Source organism: Copidosoma floridanum, unplaced genomic scaffold, assembly GCF_036245765.1.
Source record: "Copidosoma floridanum isolate Cflo_tuat_1 unplaced genomic scaffold, Cflo_Japanese_pri ptg000030l, whole genome shotgun sequence".
In the NCBI taxonomy this organism is placed as follows: Eukaryota; Metazoa; Arthropoda; class Insecta; order Hymenoptera; family Encyrtidae; genus Copidosoma; species Copidosoma floridanum.
In genome coordinates, this window is record NW_028321907.1 from 29,709,957 (window position 1) to 29,728,187 (window position 18,231).

Below are 18,231 nucleotides of genomic sequence, written 5' to 3' on the forward strand. Positions count from 1 at the left end.
CGCCCATTCACCATCTTTACGGATCACCGGCCTATCACCTTCGCTGCCTTTCAACCAGCAACCAAGGCTTCACCTAGACAAGCGCGCTACCTTGAATATATTCTCAGGTTTAACTCACATCTGGTCTACGCTAAAGGTGAAGACAATGTCGTGGCTGATGCTTTCTCCCGGCCGCAAGACGACCCCGAGACACCGCCCCCCGAAGTTTCAACACCAGCTGCGAAACCAATCGAAGTAGCGACCACCGACGTCGCCCCAACGACTCAGCTACAGACACCAGTCGCCACCGTCGCAATGCCCTCGATTCTCAGCCCAGCCGTCATCGCCCAAGAGCAGGCGCACGATGCAGAGCTCCTCGACCTGCTAGGCAACCCAACGAACAACCTGGTACTCCAACAACTCAACATTGAGGGCCACTACGTCTATGGAGACATCACGCAAGGCGTGGTGCGGCCGTACCTACCGGCGTCTCTCCGGCGCACAGCCTTCGACGTTGTGCATGCTCTCGCACACCCCAGCGGCAAAGCCACGGCCCGCACCCTGAGTCAGAAGTTTGTCTGGCCAGGAGTGCGCAAAAACGCCTTAGCCTGGGCTAAAACTTGCGAAGCCTGCCAGCCCTCCAAAATTAGTCGCCACAACCGATCAGCGCTAAGCAGATTCACCGAGCCCAACAACTGCCTGGAACATGTCCACATTGACATCATCAAGATGCCTCTAGTCGCAGGCATGCAGTACTGCCTTACGATCATTGATCGGTTTACTCGCTGGCCACAAGCGATCCCGCTGTCCAACATCCAGGCACCCACCATCGCCAAAGCCTTTTTCGATCACTGGATCAGTTTTTTTGAAACCCCGCTCCTCATCACCTCAGACCGTGGTGCCCAATTTGAGTCGAGCCTCTTCAAGGAACTGGCCCAGATAATCGGCACAAAGCTGTGCCACACAACCTCGTATCACCCGCAGTCCAATGGCATGGTGGAGAGGTTCCACAGGACCCTCAAAGCAGCCCTGCGCTGCTGCCCGCAGTCTTGGCTAGACTGCCTCCCGACTGTGCTCCTGGGACTCCGCACAGCATACAAAGAGGACCTGCAAGCCTCCCCAGCGGAAATGCTCCTCGGATTCTCACCCAGAATCCCAGGGGAGTTCTTCACCACCGAGTCAGTCCAGGCCAACCAGTCTACGTTCGCGCGGAGCTTGCGACAACTCCTCAGAGCCATCAGACCAGTGCCTGCCTCGAATCACTCAGCCCAGCACCCGTTCTGCTTCAAAGATCTGTCAACCTGCTCGCATGTCTTCAAGCGTGTCGACAGAATCCGAAAGCCGCTGGAACCACCCTACACTGGCCCACATCGCGTTATTCGCCGTCTCGATGAGCGCAACTACGTCCTCGACACCAACGGCAAAGAAGAGGTGGTGACCACGGACACGCTTAAGCCGGCATACATGGAACAAGCTGACTCCTTCCTCGAGCAGTCCACAGCGCCAAGCACAGCTGCTCAGCTGTCACCGCAACCCCTGCCGCCTACACCCAACACCGCAGCTCAGCCGGAAGCGCCCAGCGCCGCTGATCAGCCCTCGTCGCAACCGACGTCTACCCCAACTGCCCAAGCCGCCCAGTCTTCAGCAACTCGCCATGTCTCGTTCCCGGCTCTTACGCCGGTCACTGGGGAGGGAGTGGATGTGGCGTCTCAGCCACAGCGACCAGTTTCGTGCTCAAGACGAAAGCAGACCATCGTCCCAAGGAACATCTTTTCCTGCGCACGCGCGAGCCAACTCACACACCCACTGCCGGTGCCCTACAGCTGAGGGAGAAGAGTCGCACGGCGCTATACATTTTTCTTCTACTTATAGCTCTCGACGTGAGCAGAGCGAAAAAGTCCTGTTGTACATAACGAAATAAAGTCTTTTTGTATTCTTATAATAAAATCCGGCGCGTGTGCTTATTTCCCCTCGTGCTCCTTTTCTTGTGGAAGCACAGCTTTGGCTGTGTAGAACAATACATCCCACATATGTTCTTATTGTTTACTTAATTTATCTACTATAAGCTTATGTTTTTATTATGAAATTTAGTGGAAGAAATTTGAAGATAAATCGAAATATTTTCTAAACAAATTATGATGTGAGAGACCAGTATAAATACAGACAGTATTGTATCTTCTTCACCTACTATATTGGTGAATCATTTTGTTGGTATGTTGTGGCTTAACTGCAAGTTAATCTATTATATTGTACAGGTTCTTAAAAAAGTTATAATATATTGCACATAAGGCCTACGAACCGTCTCATAAATACGGTTTTTCTGGAAATAGGCAATACGTACTTATATTTTTACCTTATTTCCAAGCTATCGATATTTGAATTACTATATCCTAAGAAATACGAAGGAAACAGAATAACCTTATAGTAATTTTATTTTGGTTCTGAAATGAAGTGTTGGCTGACGTAGTGTATATAAAAAATGTAAAAGGGTAAACTAATGTAGGATAAAGTAAAAACCTTTGTAGTTTGGAAAATACAAAAATTTCGCTACGTTTGGTTAGTTTGAATAGATTTGGGTAACTGTAAAAAGCTACGTATTTAAGAAGATTTAATCATCAATGGTATATAAAAATTTACGACCATCATGCTAACCATCGCAATGGATTGTTAATGTGTTATTTTTATCTGTTATTTATATTTTTATTCAGGTTCTTCAAAAATGCATGTCTCGTCGAAAGTACACTCACAAATGAAGGGATTTAATTTTATCATTTTTTCAGAGTTTGAATACTCATGTAATATGAATGATTTTGCATGATTAGCAAATGAATTCATTTAGCATTATGGAGTTTTATTTAGTAAATATTATGAAAAAAACTTGAAGGTCCTCTATAAATACTTTTGTAAACACTACTGTCGTAATACTATTACTTTCACACTTTGTAACAATACATGCTTTTTACATGTTGTAACATTATGAAATTCTCAGTAATTAACTGCGTATGTATTGTGTTATATTTTTTACTTATTTTTTATGAATTGACAATGTTATAATCAGTATGTTCCTTCATTACCGTTTTCATATAAGACGATTGATTACGTATTGTGTTATATTTTCAACTTATTTCTTATGAATTGATAGTATAATGTATGTTTTATGCATTAAGTATGTTTCTCCATTACTGTTGTGACATAAGACGATTCATGTGATTTTTCATTATATAGGTATGAATCCTCTGTCTTCGTTGGTAGCAGAAGAAAGAATAGTTTTTGGATTAAACTCCAAAGCAATGTCACAAATGACTCTTGCAAGAATAAGAAAGGTGTACCGTAAAGAGGATAACAAATCCATCGCTAAACAGGCAAGTATCTTTGCATCTTTATTGAGTTATGAGGTTGAATGTATGATGACTAAGAATTACTTTAAGCCTTAGAGTATCAGACTATGTGTAAGGTATCTTTATCATCTTAAAGTAATACTGTATTTGACAAGAAAGTCAGTTGAAAGAAGTTAAAGACAGTGTTCAAAAATTTGTTTCTTGAAAGTCTCTTGATATTGCTTTTACTTAATACTTTGACTTACTCATACCATTTCCTCAGTTTTTCTTTGCGTCATGGAAAAATCATCATTTTTCTTCAAGTTTGAAATCAAACAATATAGCTTGTGGTGGTAAAAGTTACTATGGAAATTTTATTCTTCGTCACGTGGAGCTGCAAAATTATTAAATACCAAATTTCACCTTATATAACCTTGATATTAAGAGGCTTTGTTACTTATTGACAGTATAACAATACAAGAGATAACATTTTTTACAGAATACACTATGTACGAGAGTGGTATAACGAATTCTTAGAAAATAATAGAAAAACTTTTTTTTTTTAAATACGTTTTTCTCATTTTTCAACACTATCTCTTTCTTGTTCCATACACTTGAAAGACGTCCCTTTAACTTTTTCAGGCTTACAGAAAATGTGACTGCGGTTATTCATAAAAATAAGCATTTGTGTTAATGATAATTTTTTCATTTGGTGTCAACCGTTTTTTTTTTGAGCTTTTTTTTTAGTTTTTAAGTAAGAAAAAGACACTTAGGGCTGGATCTAGCGAATACAATGGATAACCTATCAATTTAAACTACAGTTCCTCAATTTTAACCATCGAAACTGGACACGTATGCACTCGTGTATTATTCTGAAAAAAGAAAACTTTCTAAATAAGAGTAACTTTCTCTTATTATTTACTTCCACTATCCTAATAATAATGCATAATATTGTCCAGCGACTGTCTGTCTCTTTTATTGATAATAAATAAAGTTAATACAACGTGCATCACAGTAGCAGTAATTATAACCTTTCCAGGTGATTTCGCCATCTCTACATTTTTCCGATATAAAATAGAGATATTTAATCACCGCCATGAACCCTTGTTTTTCCATGTATTTAATAAACAAAACTAGTTTCTTCAGCTAACGATAACAACTAAACCACTTAAAAACTATAGTTACAACTTTGCCAGATATCTAGTGAGAAATGATTCTTACTGAAAACAGAACGTGTACTTTGCTACGGATGTCATCTTTCACATTTTCGAAGGATTTATTACTACAAGGTATCAAACACCCACCAAGAAGAATGGAGCACGAGCAATGAATTCTACGCGCTCTGTAGACAGCAGTTTAGTGCTTACGGAAAGGGAGCTTGAGCTCGAGACACGGATAGTCAGTTGGAAACTGGAGCCTAAAACCTTGGTGACGCCGTTCAGATCATGTCAGTGAACTTCCGGCACTATTCAAAAAAGCGTTGTAATTCAGTGTATCCAGGGACTTAACAAAAATAATTTTAATTCGATGAAATATCTTAAGGTAAGTAGAATAGGAAAAAAATATGTTAAATAATGAGTTTAGAAGTGCAGTAAATTAGTGAAACGACCATTATCATTTATTTTATTATTTGAAATTGTTCGATTACAACATGTTATAATGTTATATTGTTCTTCATTGTTCCGACATGAAACTAATTTGAATTTGTTTTTACTGTCTTTTGAATAATTCTAAAAAAAAAAAAAAATAGCTACTCCAACTTGCACTTTTCTTTTAATTGAAGTAAAAAAAATCATGTAACTTGATTTCCGTAGTTTCTTGATGGTGAAGAATGAGGTATTATAATTCTACATTCTCTGTCCAGTCAATCTGTCAGTTTCTATCTTACTGTACAAAATTCACATTTCCAGTGATTCATCAGTCTTGTCTTGCTGAGCGAAGCGAATACATCACCTGATTTTCTAAATACTTTATTACTGTACCTAATAATATATTTAAATATGATAATGTCTCACTTTTAATTTTCTATTACTTTCAGGAAGTATCTAAGAAATTTTTTTCCCGTAAAGGATTAATACTGTTTAATATTAAAATATGTTTATCTTAATAAATTATTTTTATCTAAGAAGCATACATTTTTTTCTAAACACACCAGTGTTTATATGTAATATATACATATCATTATACTGCCAGTCTGGAGCCTGGGAAAAATTTTTATTACTATACAGGTCATTAGCGTTATCTAATGGGATGCAACTGGACCTCAGCCAGATACACGTATCTTTAGACAAACACACTTACTCTTACACACACCTGTTCCCTATGTATGTTTCAAAGTACCACTGCGTACAAATATATCGATAAAGATAAAAAGCTTATAACCTCAGTAGTCAGAGAACTATAAAGTAACAGGTTGATGAGAATGGTGGGTAATTTTAATTTTTTCTATTACAAAAATTAATCAAGAAAAAATTTCTGTAAATATTATATTATTTACAAATACACGTAGATAAATATTTTAAACAACAAAGATCGCTTGCATAATACTTTTGTATGAAATCAACAATAATGATTTCAGTATTAGATAATTCTAACGGTATTGTAACTAACAATAGTTCTTGAATGATTAGTTTAATGAATAATTAATAAAGAACTAATTATTAAACAAAACTATTAAGTATACGGAAAGGTTCTAAATTAAATAGTTTATTCTTTTTGCAGGTAATACTTGACAAAATGGATTGATCATCAGAAACATTTAAGATTTAGTTAGAGAAAATCTTTATATAACTGTATTAGAAGATATTTAATAATCGAAAAATTAATGGAAAGTGGTTATGATGGGACTTCCAGGCATGCTACGTATGAATAATTCAGTGATAGTAGCGTATCAGACGAAAATGTATTTTTTACATCAATTGTTTCATTGCAATTTGTTAGTGGAAAATATGTATTTTATATGATTGACGGCTTAGTGTGTAATAGTCTTATAAGTACATCTCCTGCTTACCGTTGCCATTTTTGCCGAGCAACGTCTAAATATATTAATAATTTTAATTTAATAATGAGCAAGCCTGTTACTGATCAATTCTTGAATTTGCGTATGTCATCATTAAATGCATGAATTCGATGCTTTAAATATTTACTACACGTAGCTTATAAAATTGGTAAAAAAAATGGCAAGCTCGAAATAGCGTAAAAGGAAAAAAAATAGGACGAAGAAAAAAAATATCTAAGACGGTTTTAAAAGCAATTTAGGACTGATTGGTAACAAGCCTAAACTTGGGTATGGCTCTTCTTATAATGGTAACACTGCTCGACAATTTTTTAAAAACAGTAAATTTCTGCAGCTCTAACTGTACTTGATACAAATTTGGTTCACCGATTTCATGGTACATCACAAGCTATATCATTAGGCTATGATGTAAATACTAAGAAGTTTTAGCAGTATGATTTATTTACTGCTAATAAGTTCCTAGAGCCATACGACTGGTATTACATGCAAACATGCCTCTGACTGTTCATAAGCTCTTAATCTATGGAACTGAAACATTTATTCACTTGCATTTACTAATTTGACGTTATATTTATAATAATTAACCAAAAGAACCCTTTAGCTGATGATCTAAAATACATTGTTTTAATTTTTGACTTTTGACCACCTTTTTCAGTATCAGCTGCACTGCGAGACGGCAGAGGCAGAAACGAGGCCATACTACCAGCGTAAAATGTACATACTTTGAGAATATAATTCCTGAAGTCAGTTTTTTTTTTTTTTTTTTTTTTTTTTTTATTCCGGGTCATGGTGACAGCCTACTGGCCCTAGTCACTGGGGCCAACTTATTAGCAGAGTGTGGTGTTATTATAGTTTCAAATTCCGGTTTACCAGAAAATTTTAATCTTTGCGTATACCTAAAAAACTTACAGGACTTCAATAATCACTATCTTTTTTACAATAATATTAATACATAATCTTATACAGACTTAAGTAACAAAATTTTAGTCCTTTATTACATGCCGGTAGATAAGCTAAACAATTTTTTATACATACATATGTTATGAATCATAATAATCATTTTAAGTTATCGACGAACAAAAAAAATTAAGAAATTATTGTTACTGCTGTGATGCAAGACTTTCTTACAAATTCGCTTCTACAACTTATGAAACTGAAAAAATATAATCTAAAAAAAATCACAGCCCTCCTCAAGACCATGAGCTTTAATGCTGCTCAAGAAAAACATGGGTTATTAAAAATAAAGTATACACTTTTATTGACAGGAGTGAAAATTTCTCGTACGTTTTTTCGATTTTTTTGACCTGTTTTCAAGTTTTTTTAATCGCACCAATTGAAACTCACTGTTCTTATGTATACATTAAAATATTTTTGTAACGTTTTATGTTAACTCTTTTGAGCAGTGGTTAGCTTAACACAACCGCATTTTTTATAATAGATGAGGCAGATAAACGTCCTTAATTTAAAATCATTGTTTATTTCATAAAAAATACTGCATCTTATTGCTTGTTTTTCGCATGAAACTGTATGTTGCCTCAGAACCTAGTTTAAATTGAACTGAACAATACATAAGGTTACATTGTTTTCTTGATTTTTAGAATTAAATATTCAATAATTAAAAAAATCAGAGAAAAAAAAATATATTAATTTGAAAATACGCAAAGACGTAAATGTTAAATTTGTCCAAAAAAGCGTTAATTAAGATTAACACGACTGTAAGACGTGGTTGTAAAAACTTATTTTTAAAATTAGAACGTGTAAACTGCTATTCTGTTTTCGATAGTTTATTAACAAAAGTGAACGGTAAAACGCAGTAACAGAAACTGTGTGAGAGGTTCGAGTCCTTGGAAAAAAGTAAAGAGAGAGCTGCTTCTGCTTCACAACATAGTCGCTTTTTTAATTTGCCTGATGAGCATGTAATTCGCTGTATATAATAATTGCTGCTATAGCCTTTTGTTCGAAAAAGACACATTACTCCACTTTGCCCCGGTGCTCCTTTTAGAGAGGTTCGAGTCTTTAGAAAGAAGTGAAAAGAGAGCTCTTGCTTGACAACATAATCACTTATATAATTTTCCTGGTTACCATGTGATTCGCTGTGTAAAACAATTGCCGCTATTCGCTACGTGCACAGTCTGAAAAAGCAATCGCAGCAATACTTGTGCTAGTATGTGAAACTGAACGATATGTTTGTCTTCTGCTAGCAGACAGCTAAGCATTGCTTACATAAGAAAGTTGTGTTTTTATACATCTGCAATATTTCTAAGGATAAAATTTTTACTAAAATTATGAGTAGTAAATGCACATTTTACTTATGCATGTTTATTGAAATATCTTGATTAAAATGCAACATATCTTATACTGTGTATCTTCTAGAGCTACTAGCTGGCGTAACCTGCAAAGATGCAGAAGCTCTGACTTCGAAAACAAAAACAAACGCTGTATACATCGCACGTATCGCGAATATTGCCTTCTGCTATGCGAGGTGAATAGTTCTCGTTTTTCGCTGATTGGCGCTGCTTTCAAATTATGCACTTAACGAAAAGCCTTCTATCTGCAAGAGAACCATTACTTCCCTTGCCTTGATGCTCCTTTCATTTTTGAACAAAAAAATGCGGCCCTGGACATTCCAAACAAAAGCCGTGCACGCGGCTCTTCGAAACGTCAACTTGTTTTTTCGTCAACAATGCTTTTCTTGCCAAGGCAGCAAAGTATAGGTTTCTGCTACATGGAGTGAATGTACACTCTTCTTTCCGCAGTAACACAAAAAATCATTTACGCTTAGATATAGTACATTAAGATTTCTTAGATCGCTTGTTTGACACCTTTGGCTTTGTCTTAGGCTTCAAGACACCTGCAATATAGGGCATACTTTATTTTTCAACCATGACTACGTGATATACTATTTCTTTTGGAGAGAGTAAAGTACTGTTCCTTTTCAGGGAACAAATTGGTTGAAAGTTTCTTCTGGCACAGTCCAAGCTTGTAGAATAAGATGATACTGTGCATAACGCAGAGGACTTCCTAGAAGAGCGGCTTCCTTAGTACAGTATATTTATTGTGACCATACATCTTGTTTTTTTTGGTACCGTCTCGGTGCCCTGGACGAAGACTCTGGGACGCTAAATGTCCTCTTTTTTCTATCAATGCTTTAGATGTGGCATAATTTACTAGCTATGGTTTCGTAGATCGCGTCAAATGCGATGAACGTAAACGAGGAGAGAATTCCTTAGATGTTCATCACTTATATTAAGACTTTTTAGAGTCTGTAGATATTCATAGTATTGGCTTAAGTTTTCATTATCATGTCAACACGCAGACTTATACTCATGTAACATTCCTACTTTATGTACTCTTTTCTCTGTTACTAGTAGGCCTTAGTATAATTAGTTCAGGTACGTCTCAACCTTTGACGAGCAAACGCAAAACTGAAAATCGTAACAGCGAATTACTTTACGTTTTGGTAATGTACCCATTTAGATAGCAACAATGTGATCCCTCAGATGTTAGTTACAAAAAGTGTCGTGTGGATTTAAGTGTTTCTCATGGTGGGGCTAGTGAGGTAGAACAGCATTTAAGATCGGAAAAACGTGAAAACACTTATCACGCATCTATTCCCAGTTAAATTTTATGTTAAATCATCCATGTTAAATTTTTTTAAGAAATCAGATGCACCAACTTCATATGATTTGGATATTGCTGCGGCAGAAGGCGTCTGGGCCTATGACACAATACAAGAAAATTACAGTTTTTATTCCTATGGTTGAGCGTCAAAGTTAATTCAAACATATTTTGCGCAAAAATTTAATTGCACTCACACAAAAACAAAAGCCATTGTTGTAAATGTTCAAACTTGTGTAAGGATTAAATAATTAAAAAACTATCTTCATAAATCCTAATTTATAACCATTTCAACTGATACTCCTTACTATGACAGGAAGAAGATTTTTCCTATCTTAGTGCGTTATTTTGTACCATATCGAGGGGTACAAGTAAAAATTTTTAATCTCCATGATCAGCTCCGTAAAAATTTGGATATTATTGCTTATAACTTGCTCCAAGTGTTGACAAAATCATTATGAGTAATCAAAATCTAGTATTATTCGATAAATTGAAATTATTATCTAACTACGTAACATCCCAAAACGTAATCAATTGAAATGATTCAAATAATAAGACTGAATGTCGCTGCGTAGGAATACTCACACACTTTTACACTCCCCATTAAAGTTATAGAAACTTTAGCATTGTAATTGATAGTTTATAACATTACAACTGACGAAACTTGATGATCTGCTCCCGGCGGTAAAGTTGAAAGTTAGGGGCAAACCACCAGAGCGAATTATCGAGTGACTTCCCGTGTAATGTATAAAATTTTTCGTACTGCTTCAGCTGAGAATTCGTGGTTCATTAGCTATCAGAAAACAATTAGCTTCAGTAGTGAGTCTGGTTATAGGTTATGTTAAGGGCAAATGTAAAGGGCCTGTATCATCTGCTAACAGTTACGACCCGAGCGAAGCGAGGGTTGTTGATTAGCGGATGTTAACAGGCCCAAAAATCAAAAGAAGTCGATGAGAACATTTTAATTTAATTAGTAATCCTTTGAATTTTATTGGGTATTAAATAAAATCTTACAAATTGTATTATCTTATAAGAATTTTAGCATATCAACAGCATTCAAACGTTTATACACTAATATAATTATTTATTAGACTCCTGGGAATCGGTTGCTGCAAAAGTCACACGTTTAATTTTTATAAGATGTTCCAACAATTATTGTATCATTGTTACTATATTCAGATTAAGTTTACTATGTTGCATATTATCGGAAAAGATTATATGCATTACACGATAAATTTATAGTCATACCCGAGTTGGGTGCGTGATGTAGAAGTTTTCTTATAGTTCGAAAAAAAAAATGCAGCTTATTTATACAGTTTTGCAATGCTACTTGCTCTATCTATCTTTCTCTCAAACAAGAAGAAGTAGGGAGTACTGCTTTTCGCTCTCTTTATCTCTCTCTCTCTCTCTCTCTCAAGCAAAGAGATGTAGGAAGCAAGGTTTTTTTCCCGACCCCTCTATGCGATATAGATGTCACGTCGAGAGGAAAGAAACATTAGCTTACGTCCCTATACACTGCCACCGAAACTCGAATTTTTCGGTAAGGTAGTAAGAAAATATGTTTTGTGTCTGCCTGAAGCAAAAGCACCAGTAGAAGGAGTTTTCCCTTTAATTAATAAATTGTGAACGTGTAAAAAAATTTAGCTCCAAGTATCCGTTCTGGAAGCTATATTGATGATAAAATTAAATTTAAAAAAGACGTGTCAAGAATTCTATTATTATTTAAAATCATTACCATCTTTATTGAAATAATTATGTTCATCAAAATAATATGAAAATACTTAGTTATTATTTTTCTCAATATTAAAGTATATTTAATATCAAAGCCTAATCGAAACCTTTAAAGATCATGAGTTTCTGAAATTTCTTAGATAAAACATGTAGTGCGTGCACAAAACACAGTTTAAAAAAGCTAATGGAGAATCAAAAAAAAACTACTAGAATTTTTTTATGAGATTAATAATTCGAACAGAAAATGCTTACTTTAGTTATTGAAAGAGAATTGAAAGAGCTCCAGTTATTCTAGTTAGTCATCGTACTAACACCAATAAATTGTTTATTACTTTAAGTTCCAATCGTAGGAGAAGATTTTTAAAGCTCAAGATATATTCATAACGCACAAGAATAAACACGTCATGTGTTTTTTTAGAAATTAACGTTTTATAATGAGAAACTCTTAGATTTAGTTCAGTTGTAACTTTTCATTATTTTTTAGCTGCTACAAATAATTAAATTTTACAGAAATATAAGACTTTGAATTGGCTGAATAAGATCATATCAAATTTTTAAGAATTAATTGTAGTTCTAAATAATTAACAACAAAATAAGATAATTAAACAATAAATTGATTTGTGATATAAAAATATCTTAAAATAAAGTTTAAATCAGAGGCAGAAATTAAAAGGATGATTGCTAGCTTTATTACTACGAGCTGTCTCCAGTTTTTAATATTGATTTGAGCGTCCTATCGCGGCAAAGTGGCCAAACCTGTGGCACATTCTTTTTTTAGAAAAGTTTAACTGCGTAATAGAACAATGAGTACTATGTTTTATAATAATGTACATTTTTATCCTACAATTTTTTGTAAGACAAGATGTTTATACCATTAAAACTAAATTTGAAAGTTAGAATAAAAATGTCAAAGTCACTAGAAAAAATCAATAAACAATACTAGTTTACGAGATTAAACCAACATTTTTAACATTTAATTGTTTTATTACTATTTTTGTAGTCTGAAATAAAAACAAAGGTATAAACCTCAGTTTTTCAAACTACTATTCTCTATCAAAGACAATCATGCATACATATACTTTGGTGCTTTATGGCGCTAGCATCTAAAAGCAAAAGTATAAACTGCAGTAGCAGTACAGCGACTTGCCTTTTAAAACACTATTGCCATCTAATAATTAAAAAATTACTACAACGTATAACATCAACTCCAACTATCCTAAGCATGCTCAATTGTCTAAAATTTAATATAAAATAAAATCAAATTTGGTTGGTTGAGCAATACTATTGTTTGTTTAAAGAATTACATATTTCTAATATTTCAGCAATTTTGTATTGCCATCATCAGGGACTTCCAACAATATAAACATAATTGATTATAAAAACATGAAAAAATATATAAAATAAAGAGAAATTTTTTTGCTCTTACCAGGAAAGGCAGGCCAAAGTGTGTCACTGATTTTCATGTTACTCGGCATGTGATTAGGGTACAAAAGAATACTAGACATTTCTTTTTAGCTTCCCATATGCAGTTTCAAAAGGTGAAAACCATCCTGGGAAATCACCCCCAAAAACGGCTTTTTCCACATAATTCGCCTCCATTTCAATATTCTTTGTTAAAACAAAATCGAGGTTGTGTCATTTAAAAGATGTAATGAAACAATACGTTAAACAAAAAGATAAAGTAAATGTGTTTTGGTATTTTCATGAATACTACCCCCATTATAGGTTAACCACCACTATTACAGAACCACCGTAAAAAATTTTATGAAGCCCCCAAAAAATTTGCACACGCTTATGTTCAGGAATTTTAACGGTCACTGATTACAAATCCGCTATTATATTCTGAAAATTCACGATTACTATACTAATATAGCAAAAAGAACTGTAAAAAGAATTCATTACAGCTTTTCTTACACCTCTCTTTCAAGGTAAATATATTGCAGACACATGTTAAGTACAAAGTTTTCGAATATTTTTAACGTAGATTCTCAATGTTTGTAAAATGACTAATAATAATTAGTGTCATTAATCTGAACGTTCATTAATTGGTCTCAAATTACTTTGTCCCATTTTTTAGAAAGTACAACTTTGATTAAATTACAATTCAGTTATTAGAGCATATAAACTGACTATCAACACTTTCATCTACGTGGTATATTTGTTGTAAATTTAAGACCTGTGAAATATCTGAGGACAAATAAAATAAGTAAAACTTACGGTAGTGTGAAAGGTATGAAAAGAAAAAATGTGGAACTTGTGATTGAAACATAAATTTAAATTTAAACTTTCTTTTTAATAGTAAAAGTCATACATGTATACATATATATATGTATGACTTTGGCAACGTATTATTAATTTTTTTAATAAATTTTTTGCTTGTCCAAAATTTAACGAGCTTCTACGTACTGTACTTGTAGTTGCGAAAAACGTACTTGGTATATCTCTTACATCTCTGATATACGCAAATTAATCGTTGCTTTGACATCCATGCAATTTATGTAATTTGTGGACCAATTTTTTTTAGTTTAGTAAATTATAAATTTTTTAAATATTATCATTCTTAATGCTAACCACCTTAATATAATTCAAATATTTTTTTAGACTGAACACAAAAACTTAAATTAATTTTGCTTATTTTCCTGATTTGAAATTTAACTCTCCAAGTCGAGCAGTGCTAATAATATTATTCTTGTACCATATTATAAAAAAATGTTTTGAGTGGAAGTAGCATAATTTTTTTCATTCTTTATTATAATTTTCTTGCACTGGTAGACATCTATTTTGTTGGGTTTTGCTAATACTCCATCTCTGTATCTTCCTTGTATAATTCCATTTATTATTAATTGCTTTATTATTTATGAGCAGGTTCATGATTTACTTATACATTCATTCACAACATAGTTGTTAGAATTTGTCTTTTTAGTATTTAAATGATTTAGTTAGCAATTGGCACAGTTCGACAATAAGCTTAAAATTACCTTTTTTGTTTGCATATTTTTCATAAGTATCCCATTTATATACATGAAATATGTGCTGATGAGACGCATTCACGCTAGTACGACTATTTTAATATGTAGCACCAAAAACATCTTTAAATATTAAATTTTTTGACCAGACTGAGTATTATTGCTAAAACGATTAAACAAATTATCTGCTTTCGAGTTGTATTGTTTTCACTGATTAATTGTACTTGAAAAATTAGTAATAACTTATTAATACTTGGGGCTACTAAAAATAACAAATAATAATATAGTGGCTAACTAGTGCGGTATTGCTTCTGCATATTTTTATCAAAACAACTTAATGAATTCATCACGGTCTCCGCACTTTAAGTACCTGAAACCTTAATCGATTAATCACATTGTTTTGTTGAAATGCAAAAGCATTTCTGTAATGGTTAACCACTGTATTGTTATCTTGGTAGAAATTTGATTCTCTCCATAAAAAAAAGTATGAATAAATGTTTTGTGAAATGCAGAGTTTAGTTCAAAACTTTACTTACATCATGTGATATCAGTATATATCTTCAATACGTTTAATGCATTAACATGTATAATTTATGTAAATGCCCCCTTTTTTTAATAAAATTGTTAAACATACTTGAATTAAAATTCTTCTTCTTTAATTTTCAAACAAAAACTGTCTGGAATAGGATTGTGTAATTTCTCAAATCGAAATTTTTGGATAATAAGTATTTAACATATTCACAATATGCCTGTGCACAAGTTGTAGTAACGTTACTATCAATGACGTTTGACCCGGAAAATGTTAAAGGAACAAAGCTTACTATCTGTAATAAAGAAATGTAATTGCACAACAAACAAGAGAAAATAATAAAGCATCTTGTAGAAAGTTCTAATATTGACGTTTAAGAAGAATCTACTTTGTATATTTGTAACGACAATAATATTTATTCAGAAGGTGTAGAATATGAGCCAAATAAAGGATTGGGTGATTTTTGAGAAGAATCGCATCATACATCTCAACAAAAATAATATTCAATCAAAGTATAAAGAGGAAGTAGTTAAGTATTGATTTAGTGAAAAAACAAAGCCTCTTCTATTTAATACTGTGAATCACAGATATAGACAAGTCACTAGCGAGACACAATTTTGGCGATGAAAAAAGCAAGTACTAGTGGAAGGCAGTAGATATATTAATTTTTTCAAGATATCAGAATATGTTTTGGATAATTTCAATGAAGCGATGAAATCAAAAGTAATAGTACATGACATTAATTTAAAACGATGGGCTTTGAAAAAAAAATGAAGTATACATAAATTCATTTAAAGCATCAAATTAATGGATCTGTAAATTTAAAAAAAATACAAGGAACTCTTGCAGACGTGGATAAAAAAAGTATATTTGAAAAATTCTATAAACTCCGCTATCTTATTTCAAGACTCCTGGAGCGGGTAATGCAATAATACCGCACAAAAATTTTTTAAGTTATCTGATATCATAGTTTTACTTTAATATGAAATGAGTTTACGTAATAGAAATAATATCATAAGAACGCAGTCCTAAGAACATAGTCAGTTATCTTCTCCGAGGTATCAGAATACTTTTAAGTATTCATGGTTCAACAGTGGCTGCATTGATAGGCCTCTAACATTTGATAATCCTGTTAAGTTTTGCTTTGAGACAAAAAATCCTGTACGTAATTGTGATAATGATATGGCAATCCTGATTCGTAGTTGGTGTAAAATAAAACTATGCATAAATCAATTTTTTTAGAGTACCATTATGAGAATAGTATACAAGTCGTTACGTATGTATATAGGACATTCCACGTCAACGCGAACGCGTTGCTTAGAAAAACCATCGCCTAATTTTTCCAGATTTTTTGACCGACAGTGTCTGTCAGTGATGGTCACAAAGTCAGAATTTTTCCCTCTACTCTGAAAATCATCATGTTTCCGATAAAAAATAGAGGAGTACAAATACAAAATAAAGGTGATTCCTTAAGCATTTTAGTACAAAGATTAAAGTGAAAATAGTTTTAGAAATATCAGAAGTAGTTTTCACCCTTCTTTATTATAAAATTCATAGAAAAACACCCTTATATCATTGAGCAGAAGACAAAAAAATCGAGTTTGAAATGGATTTACATGTTTTTAAGGTCGCTGATTACGAATCTGGAATTAGATTTTTTTTAAAACAAAATAGCGTATCCAGTACGGCAGCCATTTTTAAAAACTGTCAGAATTTCAAGTATTTCAAAATTTTTAAATAAAATTGCATCTTATTTTACGAAACATTTTAAATAGAAAATATGCTTTAAAAATTTCTCTTAAATCCCCGATCATTAAGAAAAAAGTTCATGAAATTTTTATGTTATGATACACGTACATGAATAGGTCGATCAGCTTACTTCATTTGCAGGCAGGCTAAAAGTGTTTATTACATAAACAATTTATCGTATTGACAGTAGATGGGGTCGTTGGTTACAAATCTAGTGTAAGAGTTAAAAAAACATAATGGCAGATCCAATATGGTGACCATTTTTTGAGAATTTCATATTTTCCAAGTTTAAAAAATACTATTGTAATCTACGCCAAAATTTCAAGTGAATAACATTTTTGAAAACAAATTTTTAAGTTACTATTTCTTACAAAAAATTTGATTAATTTTTTTTTCATAATACACGTATTTACATCTGTCGATCAGCTTAATTCATTTTCAGACAGGCTAATGGTATTTATTATAGAAACGATTTATCTTGTTGACAGTTTTTGGGGTCGCTGATTACGAATCTCGAGTTAGATTTAAAAAAAAAAAAGTAGCCGTTTCAATATCGCGACCATCTTTTTCAAAATTAAAATTATAAAATATGTTGAATGGTTGCAAAAGATATTTCTTGATGTGCGTAAGGGAAGTAAACTGGGCATATTTATCTCAAAAATTAAAAATTGTTATTACTACCCAATTGAACAAATACAAAAGTTTTTTGGTGTCTCGATAAAAAAAAGTAAATCAATATTTTAATTTATGATCACAAATTAGTTAATATTAAAACGAATAACCTCAACCGAGAAGAAAAATTACAATATCTTATAATCTTCAGAAAAGTCTGACTTAAAGTGTGTTTTTCCTTGAATGTTACCGTTTTCTAAAGCTATTAGGCAATGCTTTTGCTGCAGAAACTTATTCCTACAACCATTTGTAAATTTCTTAATTTGTTCATTCTTCATGACGTCGTACATTTTTGGATTTAAGTATTCAAAATAAATACTTGGCAATCTAGGAGTATTCTTTAATCAGTTTAACAGATCATTAGTTGTTAAAATTTCATCCGTCGACTGGAGAAAAGCTTGCACAGTACTGTGTTTTACAGTGGCTCCTAGTTGGTCACAGGGACCATTCCCGTTGGCAGTACGAAAAAATTTCTACTCTGCATTTACACCATAATCGTTTTTATAATTAGCCAAATTATTAACATTCTTGTAATTTTTGTACTGCTGTGGAGCACCACCCGTGAATTAATAAATTTTATTTACTATACTATGCTTTTCTTTGAAATAATTTATCACAATAGCATGTTAAGCGTAGGCAGATACTGCAACATGG

General features: G+C 33.2%; 1 protein-coding gene across 1 annotated transcript in view; it reads left to right on the top strand.

Annotated features, from left to right (window-relative positions):
• Positions 1-18,231, top strand: part of bchs (WD repeat and FYVE domain containing 3 bchs) — a 1,547,413-nt gene that overhangs the window by 504,784 nt on the left and 1,024,398 nt on the right. The window contains exon 17 of the mRNA XM_089597159.1: positions 3,205-3,341. Within this exon, the coding sequence (XP_089453285.1) occupies positions 3,205-3,341 (137 nt within the window). The remainder of the gene's footprint in view (positions 1-3,204; positions 3,342-18,231) is intronic.